The sequence below is a fragment of the Coregonus lavaretus genome (assembly GCF_964263955.1).
Source record: "Coregonus lavaretus genome assembly, chromosome: 30".
Lineage (NCBI taxonomy): Eukaryota > Metazoa > Chordata > Actinopteri > Salmoniformes > Salmonidae > Coregonus > Coregonus lavaretus.
The window spans coordinates 20,634,182-20,657,112 of NC_140017.1; the positions used below are offsets into that span (position 1 = coordinate 20,634,182).

At 43.6% G+C, this 22,931-nt stretch overlaps 1 protein-coding gene across 1 annotated transcript in view; it reads right to left on the bottom strand.

The window, feature by feature from the left end:
* Positions 1–10,384, bottom strand: part of LOC311106155 (short transient receptor potential channel 4-like) — a gene marked incomplete at both ends in the record, with an annotated part of 34,057 nt that extends 23,673 nt beyond the window's left edge. Inside the window, 5 exons of the mRNA XM_084148483.1 lie at positions 2,385–2,585; positions 2,979–3,155; positions 3,376–3,516; positions 9,231–9,449; positions 10,226–10,384. Coding sequence (XP_084004609.1) covers positions 2,385–2,585; positions 2,979–3,155; positions 3,376–3,516; positions 9,231–9,449; positions 10,226–10,384 — 897 coding nt within the window. The remainder of the gene's footprint in view (positions 1–2,384; positions 2,586–2,978; positions 3,156–3,375; positions 3,517–9,230; positions 9,450–10,225) is intronic.
* Positions 10,385–22,931: the final 12,547 nt, after the last annotated feature.

Genomic DNA, 22,931 nt, shown 5'->3' on the forward strand with positions numbered 1-22,931 from the left:
AATTTGCATAATTTATGTTACGGGTCTCATGTCCATCCACCCTAGACGTTTAGAGCCACGGGGTTCGTAACAGCAGCGATTAATCATTCTTCACCATCTGGTAGTCCGACGGACTACTCTGGGTTTGGCGGATGCCAGGAGAACGCTACAGTGGCTTGAGAAAGTATTCACCCCCCTTGGCATTTTTCCTATTTTGTTGCCTTACAACCTGGAATTAAAATGGATTTTTTGAGGGTTTGTATCATTTGATTTAAACAACATGCCTACCACTTTGAAGATGTAAAATATTTGTTATTGTGAAACAAACAAGAAATAAGACAAAAAAACAGAACTTGAGCGTGCATAACTTTTCACCCCCCCCCCCCCCCCCCCCCCCCCCCCTGGGATGGGTTCCGCTGGTGTACAGCAATCTTTAAGTCATACCACAGATTCTCAATTGGATTGTGGTCTGAGCTTTGACTAGGCCATTCCAAGACATTTAAATGTTTCCCCTTAAACTACTCGAGTGTTGCTTTAGCAGTATGCTTAGGGTCATTGTCCTGCTGGAAGGTGAACCTCTGTCCCAGTCTCAAATCTCTGGAAGACTGAAACAGGTTTTCCTCAAGAATTTCCCTGTATTTAGCACCATCCATCATTCCTTCAATTCTGACCAGTTTCCCAGTCCCTGCCGATGAAAAACATCCCCACAGCATGATGCTGCCACCACCATGCTTCACTGTGGGGATGGGGTTCTCGGGTGATGAGAAGGATTACTTTTCTACTATTCCAGTTATTCCTTAAAGAGGTAGGGTTTCTTCTCCACAACTTTGTCCCTGACCTGTTTGGAGAGCTCCTTGGTCTTCATGGTGCCGCTTGCTTGGTGTCCTCCCGAGTGGCGCAGTGGTCTAAGGCAGTGCTAGCTGTGCTACTAGAGATCCTGGTTCGAATCCAAGCTCTGTCGAAACCGACCGGGAGACCCAATCGGCCCAGCGTTGTCCAAGGTAGGGGAGGGAATGGCTGGCAGGGATGTAGCTCAGTTGGTAGAGCATGGCATTTGCAACGCCAGGGTTGTGGGTTTGATTCCAGTATAAAAAATTAAAATGTATGCACTCACTGACTGTAAGTCGCTCTGGATAAGAGCATCTGCTAAATGACTTAAATGTAAATGGTGCCCCTTGCTTAGTGGTGTTGCAGACTCTTGGGCCTTTCAGAACAGGTGTATATATACTGAGATCATGTGACACTTAGATTGCGCACAGGTGGACTTTATTTAACTAATTATGTGACTTCTGAAGGTAATTGGTTGCACCAGATCTTATTTAGGGACTTCATAGCAAAGGGGGTGAATACATATGCACGCACCACTTTTCCGTTATTTATTTTGTAGAATTTTTTTAAACAAGTTGTTTTTTTAATTCCACTTCACCAATTTGGACTATTTTGTGTATGTCCATTACATTAAAGCCAAATAAAAATAAATTTAAATTACAGGTTGTAATGCAACAAAATAGGAAAAACTCAAAGGGGGATGAATACTTTTGCAAGGCACTGTACCTGCCCAAATTCATAATACCAACTGTAAATTTGGTTGAGAAGGAATAATGGTCTGGAGCTGTTTTCCATGGTTTGGGCTAGTGAAGGGAAATCTTAACGCTACAGCATACAATGACATTCTAGACGATTCTGTGCTTCCAACTTTGTGGCAACAGTTTCGGGAAGGCCCTTTCCTGTTTCAGCATGACAATGCCTCAGTGCACAAAGCGAGGTCCATACATAAATGTTTTGTCGAGATTGGTGTGGAAGAACTTGACTGGCCTGCACAGAGCCCTGACCTCAACCCCATCGAACACCTTTGGGATGAACTGGAATGCCGACTGCGAGCCAGGACTAATCGCCCAACATCAGTGCCCAACCTCACTAATGCTCTTGTGGCTGAAAAGAAGCAAGTCGCCGCAGCAATGTTCAAACATCTAGTGGAAAGCTTTCCCAGAAGTGTGGAGGCTGTTAAAGCAGAAAACAGGGGACCAACTACATATGAATGCCCATGATTTTGGAATGAGATGTTTGACGAGCAGGTGTCCACATACTTTTGGTCATGTAGTGTAGCTCCAGTAATGTGTTGTTTCACTAAGGAAGGATGCCATTTTCAGACACAGCCTGGTGATTACCACATAATTACAACTCCCATAGGAAGTCTCCACCCATATCCGGCCATCTACTACTTCTTAATCCTATTTTAGAGATAACAGCAGAAGTTAGCTTCATGCTTTATCATCTGAAATACAACATGTAAAATCCTCAGCTGTACCAAAGACATTGGGAGGGAGAGTCACCTGGCCAAGCTTCAACATGCAGAAAAATGACAATAAACATAGGTTCCTGAGGAAACATGAATTATATCTTACCTCTTTCTGTCTGTATTTGATAGCCAGTTTGAGTCTGGCCAGGTCATTGGTGTTCTCATCCAGTATAGGGTTGATGTCATCTCTGTAGTTCAGGATCAGCTCTAGTTCTCTGGAGCTCCTGGTTTGGTCCAACAGGTCCTTGGCAAACTGTTTACACTGCTGAGATAACTCCTCATACTCCGACATAAACTCATTCTCCACCTGAAACAGTCAGAAACTGTTAGTTAACAGTCAATAAACTAGTTAAAAACTCTTTATAAAGCATTTATACTGCTAGGACAACTCCTTATACTCTGACATAAACTCATTCTCCACCTGAAACAGGAATAAACTGTTAGTTAAAAGTCGAGCACAAATAAACACTGTTATGGAACACCGTCCATCTCCTAAAAGGCAGAAGATTGGTGTCAGTGGCACTCTCTTGTGGAAGCCTTATGTTCCACATAAGAATTAACTAAGTACATAAATAGTCCATAAACTGCTTATAAAGTACACTGCTGAGACAACTCCTCACTCTTCTTTGACTCAAACTCATCCTCCAGCTCAATTTAATTTAATTTAATAAACTTAGCAAATAGCTGTTAAAAACCCCACCTTGCTGAGCTCCTGTAGTTCCCAGGAGAGCTGGAAGGCTGTGAGGAAAGGGTCTTCACTGGAGAGGGCCACGAGTGATGGGCTGGCAAGGGCCTTGTAGATGTTGAGACGAGAGCGGGAGTGACGCAGACTATCCACATCAGAGCTGGACACACACTCCATGCAGTTACAGCGCACCTGGAACACACACCGGTACTGGAGAGTTAGTGGAGGGAGGGCAGTATTGTAACTATCATACTGTACTCTACTATTGTATCATACTGTATAGTGTAGTGTAGCCTGCTGTGACTATTGTACTGTACTACATTACATACTATATCATACCGTAGCATGTAGTACTTTATCATTTACCATAGTGCTACACCATAGTGTACCATATATCCAGATTCAGACCCACCTCATGTGGCTGGGGCACGGACACACCCTTCTGCACCAGCAGTTTGATGATCTCATAGTTGTTGGTGTGAGCTGCCAGGATGATGGGTGTGATGTCAGGAGTGAAGTCAGAGAACTGCTTGTCCAATAGGATGGGAGGAACCTGGAGAGAGGGCGGGGAAGAGATAAATATGGGTTATAGTCAGATAGGGATTATGATGGGCAAGAGACAAAAGATGTGTTCAATCCAGATATCGATTGAGGAAGGAAAAATGAATTAGACAAAACTGAATTCATAACAACATCGTAGGTATTATCAATATCAATACCATAGTGTTTCCTTTATGAACCAATACAATAGAGCTACATGGTTTAGGTTTTACTTGAGGATAAGCTGTGTGTGTGTGTGTGTGAGTGTCTGTGTGTGTGTGTGTGTGTGTGTTTGTTGATTACAGAGGCCCAGCTGTTCTATTACAGAGGCCCAGCTGCGCGAGGATCTGTTTTAGGACCACTATTGTTTTCACTATATATACTCTACCTTTTGGTGATATCATTCGGAAACACAATGTCAACATTCACTGCTATGCAGACGACAGACAGCTGTACATTTCGATGAAACATGGAGAAGCCCCAAAAATGGCCTACCCTGGAAGACTGTGTTTCAGACATAAGGAAGTGGATGGCAGCACATTCTTTACTTTTAAACTCGGACAAAACAGAGATGCTAGTTATAGGTCCCAAGAAACAAAGAGATCTGCTGTTTGATATGAAAATTAATCTCAATGGTTTTACAATCGTCTCAAATAAAACTGTGAAGAATCTTGGTGTTACTCTGTACCCTGATCTCTCTTTTGACTAATATTTCAAGAGCAGCTTTTTTTCATCTTCGTATCATTGCAAAAATCTGAAACGTTTTGTCCAAAAATGTGCCGAAAAGCTAATCCATGCTTTTGTCACTTCAAGATTAGACTACTGCAGTGCTCTACTCTCTGGCTACCCAGATAAAGCACTAAACAAACTTCAGCTATTGTTAAATACGGCTGCTAGAATCTTGACTAGAACCCCCCAAAGAATATCATATTACTCCAGTGCTAGCCTCTGGCTTCCTGTTAAGGCTAGGGCTGATTTCAAGGTTTTACTGATAACCTACAAAGCATTACATGGACTTGCTCCTACCTATCTCTCCAATATGGTCCTGACATACATACCTACACGTACGCTACAGTCACAAGACGCAGGCCTCTTTATTTTTCCTTGAATTTCTAAGCTAACAGCTGGAGGCAGGGCTTTCTCCTATAGATCTACATTTTTATTGAATTGTCTGCTGATCCATGTGAGAGACACAGACTAGTTCTCAACCTTTAAGTATTTACTGAAGACTCATCTCTTCAGTAGGTCCTATGATTGAGTAATGTCTGGCCCAGGGGTGCGAATGTGAATGGCAAGGCACTGGAGTGACGAACCACCCTTCCTGTCTATGCCTGGCTGGCTCCCCCTCTCCACTGGGATTCTCTGCCTCTGACCCTATGAGTCACTGGCTTGCTAGTCCTCTCCCATGCCGTCCCTAGAAGGGGTGCATCACATTGAATATCGCTATACTCGACTTGAGTGGGTTGAGTCACTGACGTGATCTTCCTGTCCGGTTTTGCGCACCCTCAGGCTCTTGTGGTAAGGGAGTTCTTTGCGGTAAGGGAGATCTTCGTGGGCTATACTCCACCTTGTCTCAGGGTAATAAATTGGTGGTCTGTTGATATCCCTCTGGTAGTGTGGGGGCTGTGCTTTGGCAAAGTGGGTGGAGTTATATCCTGCCTGGTTAGCCCTGTCCCGGGGTATCGTCGGACGCGGCCACAGTGTCCCCCGGCACCCCTGCCCCTGTCTCAGTCTCCAGTATCTATGCTGCAGTAGTCTATGTGCAAGGGGGCAAGGGTCAGTCTGTCCTATCTTGTGTAATTCTCCTGTCTTATCTGGTGTCCTTTGTGATCTTAAATAATGTATGCTCCCTCTAATTCTTCCATCTCTCTTTCGCTCTCTCTCTCCTCCCGGAGGACCTGAGCCCTAGGACAATGTCTCAGGACTACCTGGCTTGACGACTCCTGGCTGTCCCCGTCCCCAGTCCACCTGGTCGTGCTGCTGATCCAGTTTCTGCTGTTCTGCCTGCAGCTATGGAACCCTGACCTGCTCACTGGACGTGCTACCTTTTCTCTCCCTCTCCCTCTCTCTCTCTCTACCACACCTTCTGTCTTAACCTCTGAATGCTCAGCTATGAAAAGCCAACTGACATTAATTCCTGAGGTGCTGATCTGTTGCACCCTCTATAACCACTGTGATTATTATTTGTCCCTGCTGGTCATCTATGAACATTTGAACATCTTGAAGAATGATCTGGCCTTAATGACCATGTACTCTTATAATCTCCACCGGACACAGCCAGAAGAGGACTGGCCACCCCTCAGAGGTTTCTTCCTAGGTTCCTACCTTTCTAGGGAGTTTTTCCTAGCCACCATGCTTCTACATATCTGTATTGCTTGCTCTTTGAGGTTTTCATCTGGGTTTTTGTAAAAGCACTTTGTGACATCTGCTTTATAAATCAATTTGATTGATTGATTGACAGGGTCGAATCATTTAATGTGCGTCCCAAATGGCACCATCATAGGGCTCTGGTCAAAAGTAGTGTACTATATAGGGTATAGGGTGCCATTTGTGATGCAACCACAGTCTAATTGGTCTGCCTCTGGGAGGAGATGATAAGGAAGAGGCACTTGAGTGACCACTTCACTTACAGTATGAGGAAATACTAGCTAACAGGATTACATTACTGTTCCCTTTATCACAACAACTCAGAACCACAGGTCTTCTTGTCATTGATTCCTGATGCTCCTGATGGTGTGCGTGCATTCGTGTGTGGTCCAGATGACGTGTTTGCATAACAATGTGATGTTGAAACAATGACTAGCATCACTGCCAGTTAGGTCATGCTGTTGAGATGGAGTCTGACCTTATTATCACTATCTCTAATCTCCCTCAGAAGAGATGGAGAAAGAGAGGTGGAGATACAGTAGAGAGATGCCACGGTCTCCTCTGATAGAAAGATGAGAGGGTGCAAATACACTCTTCTATTACACTCTCTCTCTCTCTCTCTCTCTCTCTCTCTCTCTCTCTCTCTCTCTCTCTCTCTCTCTCTCTCTCTCTCTCCATCTGATGGAGGGACATAATGTTAATTCAGATGTAATACAGTATGGTGTATCTAGACATTGTCCTCTATAGCTAACCGCATGGGTGGCTCTATGCTTTCTTGTCCATCTACTGAAAAGGGCCTCAGTTGTTATATGAAAAGATTTAAATCCAAAGAGTTTCAGAGCAGCTCTGGTGCTGTGGGAGTTTTCTTTGACGTCTTTGAAAATGTGTTTGAGAAGTGTTCAGCCCCCATAGACTTTCTCTGTAATGGTGTGTGTGTGTGTGTGTGTGTGTGTGTGTGTGTGTGTGTTTCTGTGTCAGACCTACTGTATTCTGTTCTATTTCTGTCCTTTGTTTTAAAACTAGCTAAAACATATATGTAACCTTGATAATGCATGCTGTAACTTGATACATTTGTATGCATTTCAGGACTGTGTATGTCTTCCGGTTACATTTCATGTTGTATTTTTGGCCATCTGCAAACGAGAGTAATAGTCACACTAAACATTTATTTTTTCAAGATTAAATAGCCTGATATCATAATTCAAGATATTGTATAATTTGTTGGGGGAAATGTTGCCTGGTCGTTTCTATGATGGCCACAGCCCCACTCTCACTTGTGCGCTCTTGAGTTAGGTCTAATTATGACATGACAATATTGTTACTGTTTTAAAAACGTGCACAGCTGCTTAATACTTGTTCGCAAGTGCCCAATTATCTGTGTAATTCGAGTGAAGATATTTTCCTTCAGTTTGTGCATTTATTTCTAATGCTTTGAGTATGTCTTTGTGTGTTGCCGCTTCTTGGAGCTCCCTCGCTCCCCACCCACATATGTGTACTCTCCCCTTCAGAGCATACAGAACACTGCCAAATAGAAGTACCTTGAGCTCCCTCACAGGTGGCTTTGCCAGTGTTCTGTAAGTTCTGATGGGGAGTGTGTCCATATGTGTGTAGGCTGTAGGCCCATTTTGTTGTCATAGTACCCACAGCTTGTTTCCTAATGCCAGTAGGAAAGTTCAGTTTGATTACATTTTTGTAGACACTCCAGAGCGACTTACAGGAGCAATTGGGGTTAAGCGCCTTGCTCAAGGGCACAGACAGATTTTTGACCTAGTCGGCTCAGGGATTTGAACCAGTGACCTTTTGGTTACTGTCCCAAGGCTCTTAACCACTAGGCTTATTTTTGTTCCTAGTTTGTTTGTTTTTGCCTATCTTCCCAACATGTTTATTTATTCTGCCATCACTACCGTTACTTTGATAAATTTTTATAATATGCCATTTAGCAGACGCTTTTATCCAAAGCGACTTAGAGTCACGTGTGCATACATTTTTACGTATGGGTGGCCCCGGGGATCGAACCCACTACCTTGGCGTTACAAGCACCATGCTCTACCAATTGAGCTACAGAGGACTGCCTGCCTGCCCTTAGGACCGGTAAGAACATGTAACCTTTTCACAGTTTCACATAATAAGATGTCGTCAATAGGCTACAGATATATCACTGTATACACGAATCAGTAGCCTATACAGATGAAAGACAGTACCTGCCTATTGACTCATTTGCTATAGTGATCAACAGAAATGTAAATCAGATGATTAACATATCACTAAGAGAGTGTATAAATGAACAGACTGTAAATAGAGAAATCACAGGAGGGCTAGGAGATGTGGTGAGGACGATCTAGTCTAGTGGATCAGCTGTGATTTAAATAAAGCGATTAGCAGAGTAAAACTTTCTCTTTCAGACCTCAGGGAGCCCCTGTCTGTTTTAGCGTACCTCTGTTCACCTGTTCATGGCTCAAGTCTCAATGGCACCCTATTCCCTATATAGAGCACTAATTTTGATAAGGGACTATAGGGTAGTGTGCACTAAATATGGAATAGGGTGCCATTTTGGGATGCAACCAAGATCAACACAGAGGGAAGTGAAGAGGCAATTATACTGTAAGAATTATGGTTCAAATATCCAGAGTGCAAGTGTATGTGGAAAATGTGTAAATTGCCCATAGTAGCATATCTCACTGCTGTTCTGAGAGAACCAGTTAATTAGAGTAGACCAACACATACAGAGAAATAAGTGAAAAGGAATTATGTGCAGAAGCAAGAGATGTGAGGAGGAAGAATATGTAATTCACAAACATTATATGGTTCAAATATCCAGTGTGTAATAGCATGGAGAAACATTTCTAAATTGTACATTAACATTTTGTCCTTGTAGCTCTCAGTTGAAAGTTAGGGTTTAATTTTCCACCGAGTCCTCCAACCAGGGGATAGGGGGGTAGGGGCATTATATTTAAAAAAAGGTGGGGGGGGATTAGAAATGTTGCAAGTAATGTTATTTGATAGACTTAAATCTGCTAATTTCATAGCTGATCTATCCCCTTAAAAATTAAATATGGTTGAAGTAATCCTTATACAGTAGGAATGAGTATGTGCCTGGGAGGGCATGGTGTAGTGTAATGCATAGGAAACACAAGAAGAGGGCATATAGTAGAGACTGTTCTATGTCAACATGTCAGGTCTAAGGCCTTTTTCAAGACCAATCTGATTGTAAAGCAGATAGCCTATTGGTATGTGATAACAAAAGGACAGTGTGCTGTGCTGTATGCAGGTGAATGTAGGCTAGTCACCCCTCCACCAAGTGACCATAGCCAACACTCAACAACAGGGTGCCATTTGGGAAGCAACCTGTAACTGTCCTACCTGTTTCTCCCCACTGGGCTTCTTGTGGTTGAGCAGCAGTTCCACGGCCCCCACCACCTCTTTACGGATGGCGTGTAGCAGAGCGTCACCGACACACACGTTATAGGTGAGCAGCAGCTCAATAATCTCCAGGTTCTCATTCTCTATAGCGATCAGCAGAGCTGTGCGGCCCAACGGGTCTATACAGTTAATGTTGATCCGGAAGTAGATCTCTGCCTCCTACAGGCGGGAGGGGGAATGACAATGGATGATTATTTAGTTTTATGGTATCCCTCCCTCCCTCCCTCCCGCCCTCCCTCCCTCCCTCCCTCCCTCCCTCCCTCCCTCCCGTCTCTCTCCCTCCCTCCATTTCTCCCTCCCTTCCCTTCCATTCCCACTCTCTCCCTTCCCTTCCCTTCCCTTCCCTTCCCTTCCCTTCCCTTCCCTTCCCTTCCCTTCCCTTCCCTTCCCTTCCCTTCCCTTCCCTTCCCTTCCCTTCCCTTCCCTTCCCTTCCCTTCCCTTCCCTTCCCTTCTTCCCTTCCCTTCCCCTCCCTCCCTCCCTCTTCCTGTCTCTCTCCCTCCCTCCATTCCTCCCTCCCTTCCCTTCCATTCCCTCCCTTCCATTCCCTCCCTTCCATTCCCCCCCTTCCATTCCCTCCCTCCCTCCCTCCCTCCCTCCCTCCCTCCCTCCCTCCCTCCCTCCCTCCCTCCCTCCCTCCCTCCCTCCCTCCCTCTTCCTGTCTCTCTCCCTCCCTCCCTCTTCCTGTCTCTCTCCCTCCCTCCATTCCTCCCTCCCTTCCCTTCCATTCCCTCCCTCCCTCCCTCCCTCCCTCCCTCCCTCCCTCCCTCCCTCCCTCCCTCCCTCCCTCCCTCCCTCCCTCCCTCCCTCCCTACCTCTAGAGCTTGTTTGACGGAGGTATAGTATGCTTTCTCCTCCCTCCCTTCTCCCCCGCTCCCTTCCTCCCTCTCTCCACCTCTTTCTACCTCCCTCCACCCTTCCTCCCTGCATCCCTACCTCTAGAGCCTGTTTGACTGAGGCATAGTCTCCTTTCTCCACTGCTCCCAGGTAGTTCCTCTCCAGGCCAGACAGTTCAGACTCGGCCCTGACAATCCTCAGAGGGATCCGGTCCCTGTAGGAGGAGTTGTCTGTCCTCCGGTAGTACAGTTGAGACATCACTGCTACTGCTAGGCAATCTCACTCACCTAGACAGGTTAGATTAGATAACATTGGTTACCCCTAATCTACATTTTGGGGAGGCAGTGGACAGAGACAGAGACACAGATCAGTAATGGTTGGGTGAATGGTTTGGTTGCTAGTAGGAAAGCTACTTAATGCAGACTGGACTCACTGGACACACATTTGGTATTTTACGTACATCTTTGCACCTCCAATAAGTATGGTATGGTTTTTTTGTGTCCATATTTGTATTTATGTTGTCATTTTTTCATTTGGGGGGGTACCAAGGGGAGGCAGGTAGCTTAGTGGTTAAGAGCGTTGTGCCAGTAACCGAAAGGTCTCTGGTTCTAATCCCCGAGGCGACTAGGTGAAAAATCTGTCGATGTGCCCTTGAGCAAGGCACTTAACCTTAATTGCTCCTGTAAGTCGCTCTGGATAAGAGCGTCTGCTAAATAACTAAAATGAAAAATACAAATTAATATATCTTCAATTGCATATTCAGATCATGTTTATTTGTGGGCTGCCACTCCAAAATAAAAATAAAACGTTTTTAAAAGGTACATAAATACAAAGTATTGATCATTATGATCATATTAAAGAGTTAAAAAGTAATAATACATTTAGTATGTAAAGGAAAAGAAACAAAAAGAGGTGAGCCTCCAACCCCAACCTCCCATCCCATTCCCACAACCCCACCCAACCAACATGTCTCCATGTCTTTTACATAAATTATCCATGTCATTATTCTCCTAACCACCAACGTAAATTCTCCCTGTAATTATCCTTTGTTGTCACCACGCACAAAGCAACCTGGTCTCAGAGAAAGACATGTAATACTATATGTCTTCCAAATATCTCAAGTTAGGTCATCCAATTTTGTACATACTATACGTCCTGTAATTCATAGGATATTGTACGACTGCTATTCCATTCATAATGTAATGTGTAATACTAAATTGAGTGTATCAGATTTACATACCAAATCTTACTAATTGCCCTGAGGCCAGGTTGATTTATTCCAATGTTCTTGGCAGTAAAGCAAAAATCCAGCGAATCTAAATCAACAAAAATCCAGAGGCTAACAATAAAGTCAGCAAAGCAATTATATACATTTGCTGGATAACATAAGTATTTATTAGTTTATTATCAAATTAGTATGATATCAACTACTGGTAATAACTGAATTTGGGTAAAGCCATTAATTTCCTCAAACGTTCAATGTGGTTGTTCGCAGATCATCCCATCAATGCCGATAGACTATACAAACGCATTATACACGTAAGCAAAAACACACAGCTAAACTTACCCTCTCAGTCCTGTACGTTTTGACTATGACATTTGATTGTCAAAAAATTAAACACCTCTCTTCCATTAATTTACACATATAGGCCTACAACAGGTATTATGTGGGTTGCAGAACAGAAATAGGACGAAGAAAAACTATTCCACCTTGTTCCTTTGGGTATTCCAGTTGACAGAAGTAGCCTATCCTGAATAAGGAGCCTAAAACAACAACGTTATAATTAGAGCAAGGTCTTCCTCTCTGTTCGCGATAAAAGATGGTTGTATAAATTTTAATATTGCAGAATTTCCTACATAATTCCATGAGAATTATCTGGACTCATAACCATTCGATTCAGTAGGTGTGATCTTGGGGAAAAAATATTTGTTAAAGTGTAAGAAATCCACCCTCGATCAAAACATTCGCAAACACGCAATCAAGTCCACTGGAGACGCACGCATCCTCTTCGCTGCCTCCAGCTTCGCGCGCTCTTCCGTTGATAGACTACAGGAGCATCTCGTGACTCAGTAGGAGTGTGTATGGTCGCAGAAGAAAAGCAATCCACTATCAGCCTTTGAGATGCATGTCCATGTGAATTGATTGATTGATTTAATTATTTTATAATTAAACATAAAAGCTTGTTCCAGCCAGAGACAACATTACATATGGCAACATTGCAGGGAATATCCAAACCACTGCAAATTAAACACAACGACCCTTTTCTAATTTAACACCTTTTCCAATAAATTTAGAGGAGGAAAAACACAAGGTTGAAATATCTCATGAGGTGTAACAGGTGGCATTGAATTTGCCATGGGAGATTGATGCAGCTGATGTAGTGAATAACCTTATGCTGCACCAGACACTTCAATAACTTCATTAGGCTCCATCTGAATAAAGTAGAACTAAGAGAATTGCGATGGCTTTCAAATTAGAGCCTCTGAATAGGGTTATGAAGACTGAACAGAGAGGATGGAGAAGGCAGGACTGTAGAACATTCCTGAGGGAACTTAGTACTGTAAATAATGTTGTAAATTCCCTTGTCAGCCAGGTGATGTTCATCCTGAAGCAAACAGTGAGACAGACACTAACCTCAGTGAAGGAGGACAGGGGCTGAACATAGTGCTACATTTACCATGGGTCTGACAGTTTAACACACGTTCGTGCTGAACAGTTGTCTTTATCACATTAGAGGAGAACTGAAGAGGTATAGTTGACTTTAATTGAATTAATATTAATCATCTGATTGAGTTGCATTCAATTAGTTTAGTTAGGAGGACTGAGAAACAGAAGGAATTGTGTTAGGACTAATGAACTTCCTGATATTGGAACTTTAAGTTGGGGACATGCAACATTTATGTGCTGTGCAGTGTGTCCTCAAATGTTCAGAATTATTTGTCAGTTTTTATAATCCTTACAGCATTTACCATCAGCATGTACTGTAGATGTGCTCACAGTCTTAGTGAACATCTAAGAGCAACTCATCAAGTCCCTACAAGATCAAACTGGATAAGCTTTTCTATAGAAACAACTTATATAAGATGAAACACTGTATAACCAATCCTTACAGTATACAGTTTGGTCCAGCATAATTAATAGACTGCTTTGTTTTACAAGCTCTTGTAAACATAAGGCAACATTAGGTTTTGTTCTCCTCACTATCAGCACTGACAGTGAGAAAGAGCAGAGGCACGAGTTGTGAATATTTCCCATCAGCCAGGCAGCAGGGCCAGGATTCTGCACACTGCACAGCTTCAAAAACTAAGGACAGTCAGGAGGACAGGACAGAGCAGACCCAGAGTTGGTGAAAATGTCCCATTGTCAAGACGATGCTTCATGTCTTTAAATAAGCTGAGAGAGGATAGGAGTGGACAGGAGAGGGAAGTTGATGTGGGACATGCTCCATCTCTTGGACTGACTCTTTTATACAGTGAGGGAAAAAAAGTATTTGATCCCCTGCTGATTTTGTACGTTTGCCCACTGACAAAGAAATGATCAGTCTATAATTTTAATGGTAGGTACATTTAAACAGTGAGAGACAAAATAACAACAAAAAAATCCAGAAAAACGCATGTAAAAAATGTTACAAATTGATTCGCATTTTAATGAGGGAAATAAGTATTTGACCCCCTCTCAATCAGAAAGATTTCTGGCTCCCAGGTGTCTTTTATACAGGTAACGGGCTGAGATTAGGAGCACACTCTTAAAGGGAGTGCTCCTAATCTCATCTTGTTACCTGTATAAAAGACACCTGTCCACAGAAGCAATCAATCAATCAGATTCCAAACCCTCCACCATGGCCAAGACCAAAGAGCTCTCCAAGGATGTCAGGGACAGACAAGATTGTAGACCGAAACAAGGCTGGAATGGGCTACAAGACCATCGCCAAGCAGCTTGGTGAGAAGGTAACAACAGTTGGTGCGATTATTCGCAAATGGAAGATACACAAAATAACTGTCAATCTCCCTCGGCCTGGGGCTCCATTCAAGATCTCACCTCGTGGAGCTGCAATGATCATGAGAACGGTGAGGAATCAGCCCAGAACTACACGGGAGGATCTTGTCAATGATCTCAAGGCAGCTGGGACCAAAGTCACCAAGAAAACAATTGGTAACACACTTTGCCGTGAAGGACTGAAATCCTGCAGCGCCCGCAAGGTCCCCCTGCTCAAGAAAGCACATATACAGGGCCGTCTGAAGTTTGCCAATGAACATCTGAATGATTCAGAGGAGAACTGGGTGAAAGTGTTGTGGTCAGATGAGACCAAAATCGATCTCTTTGGCATCAACTCAACTCGCCGTGTTTGGAGTAGGAGGAATGCTGCCTATGACCCCAAGAACACCATCCCCACCGCCAAACATGGAGGTGGAAACATTATGCTTTGAGGGTGTTTTTCTGCTAAGGGGACAGGACAATTTCACCGCATCAAAGGGACGATGGACGGGGCCATGTACCGTCAAATCTTGGGTGAGAACCTCCTTCCCTCAGCCAGGGCATTGAAAATGGGTCGTGGATGGGTATTCCAGCATGACAATGACCCAAATCACACGGCCAAGGCAACAAAGGAGTGGCTCAAGAAGAATCACATTAAGGTCCTGGAGTGGCCTAGCCAGTCTCCAGACCTTAATCCCATAGAAAATCTGTGGAGGGAGCTGAAGGTTCGAGTTGCCAAACGTCAGCCTCGAAACCTTAATGACTTGGAGAAGATCTGCAAAGAGGAGTGGGACAAAATCCCTCCTGAGATGTGTGCAAATCTGGTGGCCAACTATGAGAAACGTCTGACCTCTGTGACTGCCAACAAGGGTTTTGCCACCAAGTACTAAATCATGTTTTGCAGAGGGGTCAAATACTTATTTCCCTCATTAAAATGCAAATCAATTTATAACATTTTTGACATGCGTTTTTCTGGATTTTTGTTGTTGTTATTTTGTCTCTCACTGTTCAAATAAACCTACCATTAAAATTATAGACTGATCATGTCTTTGTCAGTGGGCAAATGTACAAAATCAGCAGGGGATCAAATACTTTTTTCCCTCACTGTAAGTTCCTCTCCCACAGCCCTGTCAGAGGCAGTAGGAGAGAGATGTCAGGAGGTCCTCTCCCACAGCCCTGTCAGAGGCAGTAGGAGACAGAGTAAGGAGGTCCTCTCCACAGACCTGTCAGAGGCAGTAGGAGACAGAGTCAGAAGTTCCTCTCCCACAGACCTGTCAGAGGCAGTAGGAGACAGAGTCAGGAGTTCCTCTCCCACAGACCTGTCAGAGGCAGTAGGAGACAGAGTCAGGAGTTCCTCTCCCACAGACCTGTCAGAGGCAGTAGGAGACAGAGTCAGGAGTGCCTCTCCCACAGACCTGTCAGAGGCAGTAGGAGACAGAGTCAGGAGTTCCTCTCCCACAGACCTGTCAGAGGCAGTAGGAGACAGAGTCAGGAGGTCCTCTCCACAGACCTGTCAGAGGCAGTAGGAGACAGAGTCAGGAGGTCCTCTCCCACAGACCTGTCAGAGGCAGTAGAGGACAGAGTCAGGAGTCCCTCTCCCACAGACCTGTCAGAGGCAGTAGAAGACAGAGTCAGGAGGTCCTCTCCCACAGCTTTGTCAGAGGCAGTAGGAGACAGAATGAGGAGTTGGATCCTTTTACGTTGTTAGTGACGTTCAGGAACACCGATTGGGTATGACGGATTGGTTTTGGTTAGGGTTGTATTATGTTCTGAAGCTTGATATGGGTACTAATGCATAACATACATTTTTAGAGTGTCTTCTGTTGTCTGTCTCCTCTCTCTCTCTCTCTCTCTCTCTCTCTCTCTCTCTCTCTCTCTCTCTCTCTCTCTCTCTCTCTCTCTCTCTCTCTCTCTCTCTCTCTCTCTCTCTCTCTCTCTCTCTCTCTCTCTCTCTCTCTCTCTCTCTCTCTCTCTCTCTCTCTCTCTCTCTCTCTCTCTCTCTCTCTCTCTCTCTCTCTCTCTCTCTCTCTATCTCTCTCTCTCTCTCTCTCTCTCTCTCTCTCTCGCTCTCTCTCTCCCTCTCTCTCTCTCTCTCTCTCTCTCTCTCCCTCTCTCTCTCTCTCTCCCTTCTGACATGAGTTGACATGATAGCACAAACAGATCTGGGACCAGGCTACCGTATATTTCCAGCATCATAACAAATGCTGACGTACTTTAGGCCTCCAGCATCTCACTTCTCCTGCATTGACTATAACATGGAACTCTCCAGTCAATGTTGACAGGATTGAAAGAAAGTGCCACCTTGTGTGCTTCATGTCAATCTATTTTTATGATAGGCTTCTTCCTCTCTGTTAAGGATTTGAGTATAACAGGTTTATCTACTTTATAACACAGGCATGAGCTGATGTCAAGTAACTTATCTAAAGCAAACATCTAAAGAAGACATCCCTGGTCCTGTAATGAGGAGAGGAGAACATGAGCTGTGTGTTTGTGTGTAGTGCGACTGTGCGTGCATGTGTGTGTGTGTTATGAATCCAATTTGTACATTATGTTATGAATTTGTTGTCCTTAAGATCCCGGACTGCATCTTTAACCTGTGAAAGCAGGAACATTGGCTTTCAACCGTGCATTGTCGACAGCACTCCACGGATTGAATACCAGTTACAATGATGAGTTGGAGTCATCTTTATACAACTGTCGTTCTTACACATAATTTGATCAAATGATCATTTGATCAGTCAGAACTGATGTGAACTTGTTTTCTTCATGTCCATCACAACGACATTCTTAGTGTGCATCCCATATGGCATCCTATTCCCTACATAATGGGGAATAGTATTGTCAAAAGTAGTGCACTACATAGGGAATAGGGTCCCATTTGGGACGCGACTGTAATTGACCTTATGTTTGAAAGAACAGCGGTCCTTAAAACAGCCTTCTGACTGTTCTCAAAACTATGGAACTGACCCAAAAAACATTTATAAGACCTTGTGACGCACCACAAATAATGTCTATTAGGTTCTCTAATGAAATTGACATAGATTGATTTAGCGGATCCTCTGTGTTTGGGGCATTCGCTGCAGTAACATGGCCTCAATATGCCCATTACCCACAATGTTAGCAGTTTTGTATATTTGATTATTTTATTTATAGGGAATAATAGAAGCCTACAATACATTTACTCAACCCAGTTTTGAACCACTCTTACCTCCACAGCATAGGAAGCAGTGTATGTCTGTAAGCAGGATGACAGTTGTTTGGGCCTTCTGTTACTAAGCTCTGGGTTGTGTCTGTGTAGGCAGGGTATACCAAACCAAAACACACAGTGACTCCCGAGGTACTCCTGCACCATGACCAGGTGATAAGGCTTAGATAGCTTAAATGTTTCCATCTCTGCATCCCAAATGGCACCAAGGCCATTTCTACACAATTTTACTCTGTATCTATTTGCATTGTTCCCCCCCACCTCCTTTTTTACGCTGATGCTACTCTGTTTATTGTCTACAGTCGTGGTCAAAAGTATTGGTCTTCACAAAGTTTGCTGCTTCAGTGTTTTTAGATATTTTTGTCAGATGTTACTATGGTATACTGAAGTATAATTATAAGCATTCCAGAAGTGTCAAAGGCTTTTATTGACAATTACATTAAGTTTATGCAAAAGGTCAATATTTGCAGTGTTGACCCTTCTTTTTCAAGACCTCTGCAATCCGCCCTGGCATGCTGTCAAATAACTTCTGGGCCACATCCTGACTGATGGCAGCGCATTCTTGCATAATCAATGCTTGGAGTTTGTCAGAATTTGTGGGTTTTTGTTTGTCCACCCGCCTCTTGAGGATCAACCACAAGTTCTCAATGGGATTAAGGTCTGGGGAGTTTCCTGACCATGGACCCAACATTTTGATGCTTTGTTCCCCGAGCCACTTAGTTATCACTTTTGCCTTATGGCAAGGTGCTCCATCATGCTGGAAAAGGCATTGGTCGTCACCAAACTGTTCTTGGATGGTTGGGAGAAGTTGCTCTCAGAGGATGTGTTGGTACCATTCTTTATTCATGGCTGTGTTCTTAGGAAAAATTGTGAGTGAGCCCACTCCCTTGGCTGAAAAGCAACCCCACACATGAATGGTCTCAGGATGCTTTACTGTTGGCATGACACAGGACTGATGGTAGCGCTCACCTTGTCTTCTCCAGACAAGCTTTTTTCCGGATGCCCCAAACAATCGGAAAGGGGATTCATCAGAGAAAATGACTTTACCCCAGTCCTCAGCAGTCCAATCCCTGTACCTTTAGCAGAATATCAGTCTGTCCCTGATGTTTTTCCTGGAGAGAAGTGGCTTCCTCACTGCCATTCTTGACACCAGGCCATCCTCCAAAAGTCTTTGCCTCACTGTGCGTGCATATGCACTCACATCTGCCTGCTGCCATTCCTGAGCAAGCTCTGCACTGGTGGTGCCCCGATCCCGCAGCTGAATCAACTTTAGGAGACGGTCCTGGCGCTTGCTGGACTTTCTTAGGCGCCCTGAAGCCTTCTTCACAACAATTGAACCTCTCTCCTTGAAGTTCTTGATGATCCGATAAATGGTTGATTTAGGTGCAATCTTACTAGCAGCAATATCCTTGCTTGTGAAGGCCTTTTTGTGCAAAGCAATGATGACGGCACGTGTTTCCTTGCAGGTAACCATGGTTAACAGAGGAAGAACAATGATTTCAAGCACCACCCTCCTTTTAAAGCTTCCAGTCTGTTATTCTAACTCAATCAGCATGACAGAGTGATCTCCAGCCTTGTCCTTGTCAACACTCTCCCCTGTGTTAACGAGAGAATCACTGACATGATGTCAGCTGGTCCTTTTGTGGCAGGGCTGAAATGCAGTGGACATTTTTGGGGGGGATTAAGTTAATTTTCATGGCAAAGAGGGACTTTGCAATTCATTGCAATTCATCTGATCACTCTTCATAACATTCTGGAGTATATGCAAATTGCCATCATAAAAACTGAGGCAGCAGCCTTTATGAAAATTAATATTTGTGTCATTCTCAAAACTTTTGGCCATGACTATATGCATAGTCACTTTAACTCTACCTATATGTACGTATTATTTTAATTTTTTACTTGTCTATTTTTTACTTAACACTTATTTTTCTTAAAAACTGCATTGTTGGTGAAGGGCTTGTAAGTAAGTATTTCACTATAAGGTCTACACCTGTTGTATTTGGCGCATGTGACAAATACAATTTGATTTGATTTGATTTATTCTCAGTCAGCATTCACTCAGTGCTATACTATCTTATATCTTCTATTGCTACAACCACATTAGTATCATAACATCATGGCAGCTTTTAGTGGTTTGAGAACCACTCTGAACCCAGATAGGCTTTACCGGCTATGTAATATTTAAGCAACAAGGCCCAAGGGGGTGTGATATATGGCCAATATACCACAGCTAAGGGTTGTTCTTCGGCACGACGCAAAGCATTGTTATTATATCATTGTTGATAACATAACTGACTGACTGGGCTCTTTGCTGGAGAAAGCATTATTGCTGTTTATAAATATAGCTGGTTATATTGTCCTGTTGCATTACCTGCAGTTGTTGCCATGCCGATGCCATGTTCAGGAAGCGTCTTATTGATGCGGTTCAATGCGTCTCATCTGCATATTCATTCATACGAGGACATTCATTGTTTCCTCTGTCAGTACAGATGGCAGACAGAACCATAGGATAGACCTCACAGCAGAATGACACCTTATTCCCTTGCCTGCTAATCATCCAGTGATAGCTAGCACCATTCACCATCTGACACAAAAAAATAGAATTGTTTGGAAAAGGTCCTCTCTGCAAGCCAGAACTTATTCAAATAAAATAAAATAATATTTTATCACATGCGCCGAATGTGTGTGTGTGTGTGTGGTTAAAGTCCAGTGATTGTACATTGAGCCTTTGCAAGAGAGTCAGTGCAAAAAATAATCATAAATAATCATAAATAAGGGGGTCAACGCAAATAGTCTGGGTAGATTTGATGAACTGTTCAGCAGTCTTATGGCTTGGGGGTAGAAGCTGTTAAGGAGCCTTTTGGTCCCAGACTTGGCGCTCCAGTACCGCTTGCCGTGCAGTAGCAGAGAGAACAGTCTATGACTTGGGTGGCTGGAGTCTTTGACAATTTTTTGGGCCTTCCTCTGACACCGCCTGGTATAGAGGTCCTGTGTGATGTACTGGGCCGTTCGCACTACCCTCTGTAGCGCCTTGCAGTCGGATGCCGAGCAGTTGCCATACCAAGCGTTGATGCAACCAGTCAGGATGCTCTCGATGGTGCAGCTGTATAACTTTTTGAGGATCTGAGGTCTCATGCCTGTCAGAAAGTCCAGGATCCAGTTGCAGAGGGAGGTGTTCAGTCCCAGGGTCTTATGGTGGAAAATTAATTAATTAGTCATGCTATCCTGTGTTTTACTACTTTGAGAATTGTCTCTTGTTATATGCTAGTGTTTTTTTCTAACCTGATACAAACTTGTCTTTGCGTGACTTAGTCACAAGCTGGGTGTATTGCTAAGATCCGTTTGAGTGCGACCGCGGCATGTGAGACATCGCGTGGTTTTACTAACTGCAGGAAGTCAGGTGTATGGAAACTTGCAGGAAGGAGCACATTATAGTGTGAATTATGACAATGCAGTTATACGGTTGAGCCCTCATGCTATCAACCTCGGGCTATCTTCAATCTACACAGACAAACCAAATGCCTTGTACACATTATGTTCCGCCCATGTTTCCACCCATCTGCTAAACTGCCACGAAGACAAAGAGGTTGTACTTTCTATAAAAGCAGAGAGCCAACTCTGTTCGTTGGGCATTTAACTCTGCACTATTTGAGTAATTGTTGATTGCTCCATTTTGCAATACTCATAATAAAGTTGCTGTTGGAAGAAATCTACAGTCTCTCTTCTTCTGGTTAGAATTTCCACCACAATGCTTGGCGACGAGTATGGGATGGCTAACTCCGCCTGCTGATCGCTCCCGGGGAGACTTAGGTTAACCGTGCAGGGGGACTACAGTAGACGTGGCTCAGGGAGCCCACACTCTGATTAAGCGGTGCAGAAAGGGACCCGTTTCGGACCCGGCAGGGAGCGTCAGTGGACGGATACGCCATCCCGAACAGACAGAGTTAAGGGTGTGACTGATTTTCTTAAATGCAACCTCCAATTGGGGAAAGTTAACTTCCCGAAAATCCTGTTCTGGAAATAGGTCACGCATGTTAGAGATATCAGGACAGGGTCCTGATGAAAGTGTTCCAGGACAAGGTCCTGAAGAAATATGCCGTGGGTTACGATCGAAAGATGTAAATGCATGAGCTATGTGATTCCAGGACAGGGTCCTGAGGTATAAGTAAGAACATATTCCTGCAGGTTGATTATTTTTTATTTTTTTTGGTGGACTGATAAAACAGTTGGTTATGATTGGGAAAACAGCTGTAAATGTAAACCCTACACGGAAATTGCATAGGAGGAACTACCATGTGGGTACAACATTTTAAATAACATATAGTATTTAAAAATATTTTGATGGAGAAGAAATTACTCCTTGTAAATTATAAGAAGGGAAGACGTTTTTAACCAAATACTGTTTGTTTTGTGTGTTTGTTTGTGTGTGTATATTGACGAGAGATTTATATTATGGACGGACAAAGGACCCTAATTTTGGTAATATGTGTTGTCAACAACAGTGATATTTGAAGTGTGACACTGGTATAAGACATTAGGTCTCCCATATTCTCCAGTAGTAAATTGGCAGACGCTTCAGTATTGGTTCTAATACAAGGTATCAGGTGCTGTGACCAATTAAAAGGCACAAATACCATAACTACTCTTCAGGGAAGTGGGTAATTGTTAAAAATTTACATACAGTACGAGTCAAAGGTTTGGACACACCTACTCATTCAAGGGTTCTTCTTTATTTTTACTATTTTCTACATTGTAGAATAATAGTGAAGACATAAAAACTATGAAATAACACATATGGAATCATGTAGTAACCAAAAAAGTGTTAAACAAATACAAATCTATTTTATATTTGAGATTCTTCAAATAGCCACCCTTTGCCTTGATGACAGCTTTGCACACTCTTGGCATTCTCTCAACCAGCTTCACCTGGAATGCTTTTCCAAAAGTCTTGAAGGAGTTCCCACATATGCTGAGCACATCCACGTCCAACTCATCCCAAACCATCTCAATTGGGTTGAGGTCGGGGGATTGTGGAGGTCAGGTCATCTGATACAGCACTCCATCACTCTCCTTCTTGGTAAAATAGCCCTTAGACAGCCTGGAGGTGTGTTGGGTCATTGTCCTGTTGAATACAAATGATAGTCCCACTAAGCCCAAACCAGATGGGATGGCGTATCGCTGCAGAATGCTGTGGTAGCCATGCTGGTTAAGTGTGCCTTGAATTCTAAATAAATCACACACAGTGTCACCAGCAAAGCACCCCCACACCATAACACCTCCTCCTCCATACTTTACGTTGGGAAATACACATGCGGAGATCATCCGTTCACCCACACAGCGTCTCACAAAGACACAGCGGTTGGAACCAAAAATCTCAAATTTGGACTCCAGACCAAAGGACAAATTTCCACTGGTCTAATGTCCATTGCTCGTGTTTCTTGGCCCAAACAAGTCTCTTCTTCTTATTGGTGTCCTTTAGTAGTGGTTTCTTGGCAACAATTCGACCATGAAGGCTTGATTCACACAGTCCCCTCTGAACAGTTGATGTTGAGATGTGTCTGTGACTTGAACTCTGTGAAGCATTTATTTGGGCTGCAATTTCTGAGGCTGCTAACTCTAAT